At 39.3% G+C, this 12,970-nt stretch overlaps 1 protein-coding gene across 2 annotated transcripts in view; it reads right to left on the minus strand.

Moving 5' to 3' along the window:
• Positions 1 to 12,970, minus strand: part of LOC113038402 (bifunctional heparan sulfate N-deacetylase/N-sulfotransferase 1-like) — a 99,494-nt gene that overhangs the window by 23,950 nt on the left and 62,574 nt on the right. For both annotated transcript variants that reach the window (XM_026195773.1, XM_026195774.1), the window contains exons 3-4: positions 7,276 to 8,221; positions 3,787 to 4,260 (exon numbers count right to left, since the gene is read on the minus strand). In XM_026195773.1, the coding sequence (XP_026051558.1) occupies positions 3,787 to 4,260; positions 7,276 to 7,821 (1,020 nt within the window). In that variant the 5' untranslated portion in view covers positions 7,822 to 8,221. The remainder of the gene's footprint in view (positions 1 to 3,786; positions 4,261 to 7,275; positions 8,222 to 12,970) is intronic.

Raw genomic sequence — 12,970 nt, forward strand, 5'->3', positions numbered from 1 at the left:
TCCATGTTGGCTAGCTAATGCAACACTGGCGTATTTAAATGAGCAGAATTCACAATGTTCAGTTCATCATAGAAAGTTCTCAGAGCACAAAAACATGTATGTTAATAACTTATCATATGACATAGTGTCCAATGGGGCAGCATAAATTAGTCAACTGGCCAGAAATTCTCTTTTGCTTTCTTTCTATGTACAAATCTGGATGACAGAAACGATGAGCAAAAAAGGAGCAGGGAAAAGAGTAATACGATAAAGAAAAGTGGAGAAGAGAAATAGTTCTAAGTGTATGTTTATTGTGTGGTTATATAGCCCTTAATCCCAGTCTTCGTTACAAGTCGGTACTAAAAAAATGAAAATGCCACGGTACCAGGTTTCTTTAAGTATCGGTGGTACCGATTACCTGGTCAACCCGGTTCTTGACGCATACAGAATGGAATTTCAAAATCCAGTCATGAAAATGAAACTTACATTTTAAAATGGACAGTCAAGGAATTTGTCAAAGTTAGCATAAATTAATCAAATCAAATCTCCATATGGACCAGTATCTGTAAATGTTAAGCCGCAAAAGTTGGTTGAAATATGAATCCGTGTTCTGCTAGTCTCGGTGTGAATTAACGAATGAATGGTGTTTACTACATAGACTGAAGCACATGACGCTTGCAGTAATTTCAGCATCTGCCGTCTCAATGAGGACATAAATATATAAACAAGATCACCAGAACTGTTCGGAGTCACTTCACTAGCATTTTACTGTTTTATTTGAGTAAAACCAGTGTCAATTTAAAGGTATTCACTGTAACCCGTCAAAATAAAAGTTCATTTTTACATAAAGGCATTGTGCTTGAAATATTACTATTATTTAGAAGAATGTATGTGATACTACTACTACTGTTGAAAAAAATAATAAAATTTTATTTTTTAAAGAAATAAATCACAATATTTCTTCCATGTTTTAATTTGAATAGAAAATCCCCTTTATTTACCCAAAAATAAAATGTGTTTAAATTTCATTCATTAAAGACAAATTAACTTTGGGTGAAAATATTACGTAGAAAAACACAATTTGTAAATAAGTATAAAGAATGGCATTGGTTTTATTCTTAGTGATATTTTTTATTTTATTTTATTTTTTTAATTAGCATATTTTTGTGTTTTGCTTTGGTACCAAAATTGGTAACGAGAACCGTGGATTTTCAATGGTATCGGTACCAAATACTGAAATTTTGGTACCGTGACAACACTAGTTTGCGTCAAACTAAAAATATATAAATATGATAGAACTGATAAACTATTAGGCTTGGGCGGTAATACGGTAATATGGTATACCGCGGGATCTAAAAATAGCAACGGCATCAGTTCCAATAACGTCATACCGTTAATAAAAATAATAATAATAATAAAAAAAAAACTAAAAAAAAAACAATGCACTTATATAGGAGACAAGGATTAAATATGAAATATAATTTATTTAATGCCTAAAAATGTGTATGCGTGGTTGTCATCGCGTGACAACGAGACGAGGAGAAAGAGAGAGGAGGAGAAAAGATGGCGAGTTGCGCACCGAGTGACCTGGTCTCAAAAAAAAAAGAACATAAATTCTGCAGTTTGCCAGTATTTCGGGTTTTGACCGAGCGAGAAGGGAGAGGTGGTAAATAAGGACGAGGCTATTTGCAAATTGTGCCCTCATGAAAAAAGATGACTCTGGGAATATGCTGAAAAAAAAAAAAAAAAAGCTGATGCAATGGCAGGTCCTGTCGGCGTCGGCATCGGCAACGTAGAGGACCGAATCGGAGATGAAATAACAGCCTACTGTTTGGAGCCAGTTACTCAAGGAGACGAGGACCCACTTCATTCATGGAAAATGCTGACTGGTGGTTTTCTCAGATGTCGCGAGTGGCACGAAAGTACCTGTGCATCTGTGCCACAAGCACACCATCGAAGGTTTTCAGCACCGCAGGCAAAGTTGTCGGTCCACAACGTGCCCTAGCGAAAAATCGATTGTATGCCACTTGCCATTCGTTCCTATTAGCACTGTTTATTTTTAATTTATTTAATGGATTCGGGTATTTTTATTTGGTTTTCATTAAAAACTATTTTGGAAAGAAGACTGGAAAGAAGTTGTTTTTATTTAAACATATTGCTTTTCAATAATTTTTTTATTATATAGCCTATATATATTTTAATTCAACTCTGATTGAGGGTTGTGGGTCTATTCGCTCTTTTTTTATAAGCTGCTCTTTGTTATTAAAAGTTGTTGGTGCAGTGTGATTTTTATGGATGGGCGTTTTTCCGCAAATATCACATTCGAATAATTTTGAGCTCACAAAAAACGAATATTCGAATATTCGTTTATTTAAATTAAGTTTAATGAGACAGACGTTATTTTTCAGCAACATTTATTGTTTCTGTCATTTTGGAACAAGCTTAAACACAATAAGCTTGAAGATTACACATCGTGTTTTGTAGCTGAAAAACTTTAACAACGCAAACAAACAAAAGTAGCCTACAGATTAAAAGCAAAAAATAAAATAAAAATCAAAAATGAACAAAGAAAAAACGTAAAGCAGCCTGCAGCAATTATGCCATTGTACAAGAATGTAGCTTACACTTAACTTTGAAACTGTCTGCAAATCTTTTTTGCTTTTTTTTTCTATTGTTTTACATGTTCTTGTTAAGAAACACGGGCATGTAAACATGATCGGGGGAAAGTCGGCTCCTTAGTCTGTTAACAATAAGGCCGGCCGCGGAGAAAACGCGCTCTGACGGCACAGACGTTGGCGGGACTCACAAATAACGGTGTGCTAAGCGAATAAGTTTTGTGAAGCGCTTCGTGTTTTCATTTCACCACTGAATGGGATCCTCATCTGGTGGAATACATGGCTCCAGCAAGAACTGTTCCCACTTGTCTCGGCTGGACTCTCTGTAATCATTGCTGAAGAACTGGAGAAGAAGATCTTTTCCGACGAGTGGGCATTGCATCCTCTTCATCGTTGGTGACGCACCACTCGTCTCGCATCAAGGAAAATGTTCTGATAATGTTCAAAAAAGTTTTTTTTTCTTACTTCTCTCATGTTTTCATCGGGAAACCTGAGATCTTTGGGCCGAGGGTCTAGGGCAGATGCGAGAAGAGGAGTTTTCACTGCATTCTCCAAGTTAGCAGTGTTTATTCGTTGCTTGAGAGACGCCGGGACAATGTTCTTGAATGCGGTCACTTTCTGTGATTCTCCACGGCATATTTGAAGTACTGTAGAAGACCGCAGTTCTTATTCATTCATTAATTTTTTTGCTTTCAAAAATCTTCAAATATACCGTGGCAAAAATATGTCGAAAATCGAATATAATTTTTATTTATCGAATAATTAGAGCCGAACGAATATTATAATAATAATATCTGTGCACACCCCTAGTGATTTTATTGATTTGTGTGCGCATCTCTGCGCAAAAACTGTTCTGTATGTTTATGTTAATTTAATTATGTTTGACTATTGCTATTTGTTGCTAATAAAAGTTGTTAATATTGTTGTGCATGTCATTTTGTTATTGTTTCAGTATTAGTGTTTGGTATTCAGTTTCTGAATGGTTTAGGCACAAGCCAACAGTTTGGTGACGATGTCTCAGCCTTACGTCATATTTTTTTAATTATTCATGGTAATACCGTATACCGAGGTAAAATAGGGAGGAGGTTTGACTGTATCAAAATTTGGATACCGCCCAAGCCTATATACTATTATCAACCATTAAAGAAATGTATGAAATACAGATATGCATTTTAAACAAAACGGCACTCACCTTGACATCAGACACCTTCATCCTTGTGCCCTCCTTCCCAACAAAGATGTCATCGATATCCACCAGTATGTAGCGCTCAAGAGCCAATGAGAGACGTTTGCCTGTCAAGAAACTCACTGCGTCCACCAGTACCAGTTTGTGCAGCCAAAAGTTCAGGTTGTTGCCAAAGAGTACCCGCTGGATGCCATCATGGAGACCCAAATCCTGAACCACAGCCGCATGAAGGGGTCCAGGAGCTCCACTGGCCTCTGTACTCCGCCCCCGAGCTAACAGCACAGGCTCATAGGTGGTATGGTTAGACTGAAAGACCGTCCAGTCGTCCCCTGGTAAGGGGCCGTGCTCCACCTCCCGGGCTTTGGTGATGAGCAACAGTGGAGACTTGGGATTGACGCTACAGTCCCTTAAGCCCAGATTGGAGTGGAGGAAGAGAGGAAAGCCCTTGAGCTGGGCGCTCTGCAAACTGTTCTCATTAGCCTTTCAAGAAGAGAGATAAAAATCCACATTAAAGGAGCAATATTCACAGACAGGTTTTTAGCATTTACTTTCCCCCCCCATTCATACTGTTGGTCAGGGCTGGGTGATAAAATTATAAATTATCGCGCTATAATATTACTCAATAATACAAAATGAAGAGTTTGATAAATTATATAATGTTTATGTGCCAAAACGGTGCAACTTAATTGAAGTACGTCACATGAACCATTTATCCGCTCGTCACAAAGTTCAAATGGCAGCGCAGCGTGAGCTCAGTAGAGCACATGTGTTTACTTGCTGACGAGTCTCAGTCACGCAAGCACTAAACAGTGCTGTGAAATCCACTGTGAAATGCTTAAATTCAGCGAAGAAGGCAAACGACTCAGTAATTTAAACTAGTTTAAAGCTAGATGAAACCGAGCTGACAAACAGGAGAAACACTGTGCGCAACGATACAGTCAAGGTCATTTACCATGGATTTATAATAGTAACGGTAACTGCACCATGGTACTGTGTCAGAGATTTTCATATTTAATTTGATTATATGATTAATGTAGACATGTATTAAAAGTATTGAAGGAGTAATGGAATATAATTTCAGTATATTTTGAATTTAAAAGGGTCATATGATGAGATTTCAAATTTGCCTTTACCTTTGGAGTGTTACAAGCTCTTGGTGCAAGAAGTAGATCTGTAAAGTTGCAAAGACTAAAGTCTCAAATCCAAAGAGATATTCTTTATAAAAGTTAAGACTCGTCCACCCCATTTTAAAAAGGCTCGCTCTAACAAGCCCTCACATCTCTACGTCACTATATGGGAAGATTTGCATAACACCACCCAAATGTTCACGCAAAGAATGGCAGCGTAAGTTTTATTCTCTGTTGCCGCCGCTGCCATGTCGTGGATTCGCTGTGTGTTTTATTGTGAAAGCGAAACTACTTGTTTGACCTCTGAATCTGGTCACCCTACCGTTGTCCATAACTATTGTACACATGGCTGTGATATAATTTTTAATAACCTATTTAACCAGCTTAGACTTTGAGTTTAATTAAATTCAGCACAAGTTTCAGGAATGCAACCTTTTAGTAGTTAAGAATCTGAGACACCATATTTCATAAATGGTTTGGAAGCACTGTGAAAGACATTTTGTATATGGCCTTTTTAATACAGCAACAATGAATTGCTTCCTTTACACTTTAAGGTGAAGATAACTAGTGCTCTCCTGAGTTAGATGCCTTGTGGTACTATGGTAGCCCAAATTTGTTCAAACACCATCCATACTTATCTGCATGCAGTCGACTCTCCTCTCTGCCCAGCTGACCCAGTGAAGCTGGATCAATTGGTGATAAACTGCACACTGAGTGGAACAAACACAATGAGCCTTACAATTTGGAAAGGCCTTTACCCTGCTCACCTCTTAACACACCAATTATTCTGCCACCAGAGGTAGAAATGGGATCCCTCTGGAGAAATGCACTGTCCAGAGGCAATGTCCGATGAATCATGCACATTTTCATCTGTTTCTTTTCATGGCAACACAATGAAACAATCTGAAGCTTCAAGAGTGGGCGGTGATGTCACTCAGCACTTGGAGAATATGGATGGGAGATTTTCACATAGCAGTGGCCTTAATCAATATCTTCCCTGAGCCTCTACCTCTCTCCCTAATCCCATCTTCCGGTCTCCATTTCTCCAGCAACATGTGCAAGCCAAAGGCAACTTCGAAGCTTATCAACATTTAACTTAATTTGACACAGAACAACTCCTGAATCATGTTAGATAATTAGTCAGAGCCCCTAAAAAGCTGTTAAATAATTGTAGCCCAGCTTGTTGGCTACTGCCTACATAAGCAACTGCTTTCTAAAGGAGGCACTAAAAAAATCCAAAAGTGACTCAGCACAGGTAGTTACTATAAATTAACACCTATAAATTAGTTAAGAATGGTGGCTTACCTTCGTTTACCAAAATTAAAGTAGTAGCCTTCACATCAGGAACCTTATGATTCCTTAAAATCATCAAGGTAGTATTGGTAGGAAGCTCACTATGTTTAATTTGAGGCAAACAAGAGGTTGAACCCGTTGATGCACACAAGCATAACTAAAAGAACTGCTGGTGCCCACTGTGATGCTTCTTTGTGCAACTATTGGGAGATAAATGCATTTGGCATTGATGCAAGTCGAGGCTTGATGTGAAGGTAATTATGCATGTTTCATTACTGGAGTGAACTGAAGGTAGTGCTTCTTCATTCAAGGGACAAAAGGTTTGGTGAACCATGTACCTTCAGGGCCTTTTATCAGACACGCTCAAGACTCTCAATCAATGAAATCCAGCAATGCAAGGATATTAACTGCCTGGACAAGAAAACAGCATTTCCAGCCAATCAGGGATCGAACTGCTCCTGTTAGTGTGTAAACAGAAGAGCCTGGGGTAAAACAGCTTTAAGGAGAATCGGAGCAGCCCGAGTCAATAAAAATTAATGAGCGCAAATTTTATGCGGTTCGTTTTAAGATGTGTTGATGTCCTCGCCATTCTGCTGCAGGCAAGCGAGACTCTAACAGTCTCATCAACTGGGTTAACCTCTACTAACAATTAGTGTGCCGCACTCAAGCTCGTGAGGGTAATAAAAGAGGGCCTGCCATAGGCAAACAATACATTAGAACTGGGAGAGGAGGTTTACAAGCTGGCAATGACAGGCAACGATGAGTAATAGTCAAATGTGCAGACTCTATTTAATCGGACTGATTTTGAAGAGCAGCTCCCCCATAGAGCAAGAGCCAATCGACAAGGACATTCTTGTTCAGTAATGTGCTATAACTGCAATGTTTAGTAGAATGCCCCAACCTCCCTCTGCTGGCAATATTTCTGCAAGCTAACATCTGAATCAGACTGTAAAATGTCAGTTATGATATCGTTTAGTACAAGGTGATTGACCCACTGGAATTAAGAGAGACATTAACACCCATTAGTGACACTATTTACTGTGAAAGGTCAAGCTGAACAACACAAGCGGCTCACCTTGAAAAAGCCGATGATGCCAACGCCATACTCCACACAGTACTTGTCCAGCAACTCTCTATTCCAGGCATCCAGGTTGACATACTTAAGAATGTTCTCGTAGATGACAAGTGTAAATCGCCCCCGGTTCTTGTCTGTGAGTGTGGGCATATCGCCCTTCCCAGGTGCGATCTCGGTCTGGTATCGAAATCTCCCGGATTCCAAAATGGCAACGATGTCCTGGCCCAACTGGGAATACAAGCTTTCCACAAACACCAGAACCACAGGGTCGGTTCGAGACATGTCTGCTGGCTTGGCGGTTCTGGCTGGCAGCACCCTTGCTGACGGAGGGGAAGGAGTCGCCCGAGGATCTTCCCAATCAGCAGTACCTTCTTCTGGGACCACCACACCTCCAACTCCTGCGGGTTCGAGCTCTCGTTTAACGCCATACAAGAAATAGGCTGAGATGAGAACACTGACCATGCAGAAAATGAAGAGCAGCAGCAGGGTGGTCTGCAGCGTGAGCTGACGGAAGAGCCGTCTCACACGTCCACACTTCAGCATCATCACTTGCAACCACACCAATCAGGATACACACAGTCCTCTATTTACAAGTCTATTGTATGTTTTTTCCAAAGAGACAAAATAGATGGGTTGAAATTGGGCTTCTCTGTAAGGTATACGCTCATGTCACCATTGCAGTGGGAGGTGAGACTGGATTGGGCAGGGGACGGCATGGGCGAGGTGGGCTTCCACTCTCCAGCAAGGGATGTGCACTGCCCCCACATGCACCAGCGGCCCCCTGCCCAACACCTCTACGCCCCTTCTCTACCCTCTCTGAGTCCTTATCTCCTGATCCCGTGCAGAAAAGATTCTGGGTTTTAGAGTTGCAGGTGGCTTCTTGTTCTTTGACACTGGATGCTCCAGAAAGATCATGCCCAGAGCATTCTAGCCTCCTTGAGTTCACCTAAAAAGAAAAAGCATTAATTTAACAAAAGTACAAATGCAAATAATGCAAATAAAATCAATGCAAAAATATCTACTCTGCACCATTTTAGCAATCGATTCCGTTACTTGTGGACCGAACACTAAGGTGCAACTTATGTATTCAAAAGGCAATGAAGTTTGACTAGACCAGACAAAAAACTCTTGTATTACCCCTCTTTGAAATTTGGCTGCTAAAGCCAAACCCACATGATGCCGTGGGAGCCCTACAACCTGGGTTTCTTTTCACTGAATACCAAGAGTGTCTAGAGAGGCATTTACAAAGGCAATGCCAGGATTACAGGATAATGGAGGCGGCTTGTATTGATTAGTAAGGGCTTTAAAAAGTGATCCTCACTATCTTTCATGCACTTCAAAGGGCAAAAGTCATTTAATCTTTTCATCTTAAATTAAGGGTTTAGCGCAAAGTGTGGCACAGGTGAATGAGTCGAGTAGGATTCAGATTTGCGCTAACCAAGTAAAGACCTCTGCAGAATGAGGATAGAACTAATGGCGACTGCAAGAAGTTGCACTGAAGACTAAAGGTGATGACAATCACGAATTGAATGGCAAGTGTGAAAGGATCTTGCAAAAGAGATCATGAAAGTGTAACTTCAGATTTGATCTAAACCCGCCAAATATTCCTTATGCAACATTCAAAGACATCCTGAACTACAGAAAAACCCATTAATAGACAAAAGGACAATAGAACGTTTGAAAAGTCGGTAAACATAAGTCAATTTAAAGCCATTCGTATTAAGTAGACACCTAAACAAACAATACGACTGACATTTACAGACATCTACTATGCTCAAGGGCACCGTGGTTTCAGGTTTTGTTCACTTTCAAAGACATCTCCTCAAAAGATGCAGGGTTTATACATACATGCATGTCACCAGTGGCCTACATGTTGTTTAACTAGAGGGAGAAGCACACAATGGGCATTGGAGGAAAGGCTGAGGCAAAGCAACAAGACACAACGTGTGTCTGAGAAGCAATACAGGTCAATTTTCAAAGGCATCACAGACTCACTTCATGTATGGGTTATGTGAAAAGGGAGACTAGAACAAAGAATCAAAGCCTCGCAGGGGTCCGGGGATAAAAATGCATGAATACCGCAAAAAAAGGGAAAGACACAAGAGCATGCCTTCAACAAGAAGGGTAAAAAAGCCTTGACAGAGAAATAATAGAGCCTTAGAGAAGGCCATTTATCATTTCAGATGGTTGGCTTTGAGTACATGTAAAAATCCTGTCATATTTACAATCCTGAAACCCAGCTGTTGACTCTCCTGTCTACTTGTGTGATCAAAAAAACTGGAATTTTAGGGGCCTGTGCTGTTAATAAGTACATGAAGTATTTCAGCTGTAGGGTAGTGAGCCATTGGGTTTTATAAAAAAAAGGCAAATCTAGGCTGCATTCCACAAGGGACACTCAAGAATAATGTTTTTGCACCCAGTAGCTCCACATCTCCTTTCCTTTACACCAGGATTACGTTCAAGCCACAATACCTGTCACTGGCCTCTCATTGTGTCTGGCAGAGGAACGTGAACAGCCATCAGCATGTCGTCAGAGGTCGGATTACAGTCAAAGAGCTTTCCTATTCAGAGCCTGGTTCTTTAATATGCAGATGTCTTGACTAAAGACGGCTGAAGCAGCCCATTGTGTCCTGCATACTCTGGACAGCATGACTCGGATGACATGAGGCGAAAGAGCCCACACCCAGAACCAAATTCAAAGGATATGAAATGGCTTTGTAGCAGGAGCGAATAGGGGAGTTTTATAAGGTGACAAAATAGAAACTAAATTAATAAATACCAGTATTCTTATAATACTATTAGATAATTAATTGCAAATGATATTACTAGAATATAAAAATTCTGCCATCACTTGCTCAGCTTCATGTCTTTCCAAAAGTGTATGCAATCTTTGAAGAACATCGGGGGCCAACAAACTCTATTCAATTTCATAGTAAGGACAAAAACAAACACTTTTTTAATTTCTAAAAATGTTAATGTCATACAGGTTTTAAAGACATGAGGCTAAGTGAATGATGACAGTACTGATTTTTGAGTGAACTTCCCGTTTAATAAGGCTAAAGGTCACGTTGTAGATGTTAAATGAACATGTGATGTGCAGTCACAGGTAGGGTGTCTAAAAATGGAGACAAACGCAGTTAACATATTTTGCGACTATGGCAAAAACAAAAATAAAGAAATAAACGAAATGCTGATAGGTTGAAACAAGAACTAGATGTGAAAAAGGTGTTAAAACGAAAGTGTCAAGCCATGGAAAAATAAGGACCTTGACATTTAGAAACCCGTCACCATCTCACCCACGCCAGCAAGTTTCTTCTGTCCCAGATCTTTCCTTCCGTTTTTTTTTTTTTTACAGTCTCAAAGCCCAACAGACGTGTGAAAAATGCACCCTGCCTGGGAGTCACAAAAGCCATTTTCTGATGGCGGGATTGCTTCTATAACCCTCCCTATCTCAAGGGTACAGCATACCTTCATTCCCAGAAGCTCACACTGGACTGTCAAGTGAGTGTTGCTTGAATAGTGAGCCCAGACAATACTTGACAACTGCTATATTCCAAAACACAGATACAAAACGCACGATAAAGTGAGTTTAGACACATTATAATGCCACCAATTGCTGCCGAAGTGTCGCAATGCTTAAGATTTATATGCTTTCAGTTATGAATGCAATAAAACCAGGAGACTGGAAAACAAATCAGAATAACAATGTCTACATGATATCCGGAATTGATCGGCACCAAATAAAAAAAAGTTATAGGTCTGGAGTGGAAAAAGCAGGGGATATCAATATACACCGGTGAATTTGAGGGATCTGCTGACGGGAAAAAGATATGGAAGCATCAAATGTTTATCTGCACTGTCTCCTTGTTTTATGTCAAAGCAAAGGGATAGGACAGATATGCTGCTGAAAGAACGGGATGATAAAAAGGACGACAGGCTCGAACAGCTTTGAACACCAGGGCCACTCAGAGACACAGGACACTTCCTGGAGCAAGTGGTGTGCATCCGTGTGCCAGGACAGCAGGACAATAGCTGGCCGATCGCCCTGGACAGCTCGACTCACAGGACTAGTTTCTACCCAGCTTTAACCGCAGGCAGAGCTAAAAATCAAAAGAACCCCTCCCAAATCGGTACAGTGCAATTTTACATTCACAATGACAGACATTGTTTGTAGCACATGATGACGACGGTGGCTGATGTGGGGTCTGTTCCTGCTCATGAATGGAGGTAGTCAGACTGAGACTAATGCTGGCTCTGACCGCCTCTGTTCTGTTACAAACTCGGCAGAAACCCAGTGAAATATCGGAGTATTTCATAAAAAGAATGAATAAAACATGTCGTACTTGTCATTACACTCAGCTGATGCCGAAAAGAATTATGTGCCATTCTGTTAATTCATGATGTGTCTTTATAGAGCACAGAAAGAAAACGGGAAAAAAATACCCAAAGGAAAAGCTAAATAGTCTAATTTGTTAGAGAGACAAATCACCAGCTGCAGGTCACTGGGAATGAACTCAGCCTCAGTAGATGAGCAACATTCAAAATGTTGTTGACTTCCGGATGATTGCGTCTGTAAAAAAGTGGGGAGTTGTTGAAAAATAAAGTGCTATTCAAAAGATTTTTTTTTCTTCTCTGCTACATTTACAGTTATGGAAACTTATTTTTGCCATGGAATAATGATATAAAATGGTAATTGTGACTTTTTATTCCACAAATCTGACAAACCCAACAAACATTACAAAACTGTTTTCCAAGATTTCTGAGTATACATTTAACATTTTATTCAGAGCTCTAAATGTACATTTTGCAGTTGTTGTTGTTTTTTCTTTGAAAGCTTAAGGAAAACAAATAATTAAAAAAAATAATGGTAATTTGTGATTTTTTATCTTGCAAAATGAGTTTAAATTCAAAGAATTGCAAGAGATAAATTGTGAGATAAATATGAAGAGTTCATTTGCACATACAATTTTCTAAAATCATGTTTTTCCTTTGTGCATTCCAATTAATCTCAGTTAAACTGCAGCTGGGTTGTTTTGATTAGGTTAAAAAAAATACAGCTAACTAAAGCAAAACAAAAACATGACAGCAATAAAAAAAACATGATTTAAAGTAGTAAAATATATATATATATATATATATATATATATATATATATATATATATATATATATATATATATATATATATATATATATACAGTATTGTTCAAAATAATAGCAGTACAATGTGACTAACCAGAATAATTAAGGTTTTTAGTATATTTTTATTGCTACGTGGCAAACAAGTTACCAGTAGGTTCAGTAGATTCTCAGAAAACAAATGAGACCCAGCATTCATGATATGCACGCTCTTAAGGCTGTGCAATTGGGCAATTAGTTGAAAGGGGTGTGTTCAAAAAAATAGCAGTGTCTACCTTTGACTGTACAAACTCAAAACTATTTTGTACAAACATTTTTTTTTCTGGGATTTAGCAATCCTGTGAATCACTAAACTAATATTTAGTTGTATGACCACAGTTTTTTAAAACTGCTTGACATCTGTGTGGCATGGAGTCAACCAACTTGTGGCACCTCTCAGCTGTTATTCCACTCCATGATTCTTTAACAACATTCCACAATTCATTCACATTTCTTGGTTTTGCTTCAGAAACAGCATTTTTGATATCACCCCACAAGTTCTCAATTGGATTAAGGTC

Source organism: Carassius auratus, chromosome 21 (assembly GCF_003368295.1).
Source record: "Carassius auratus strain Wakin chromosome 21, ASM336829v1, whole genome shotgun sequence".
NCBI classification, from domain to species: domain Eukaryota; kingdom Metazoa; phylum Chordata; class Actinopteri; order Cypriniformes; family Cyprinidae; genus Carassius; species Carassius auratus.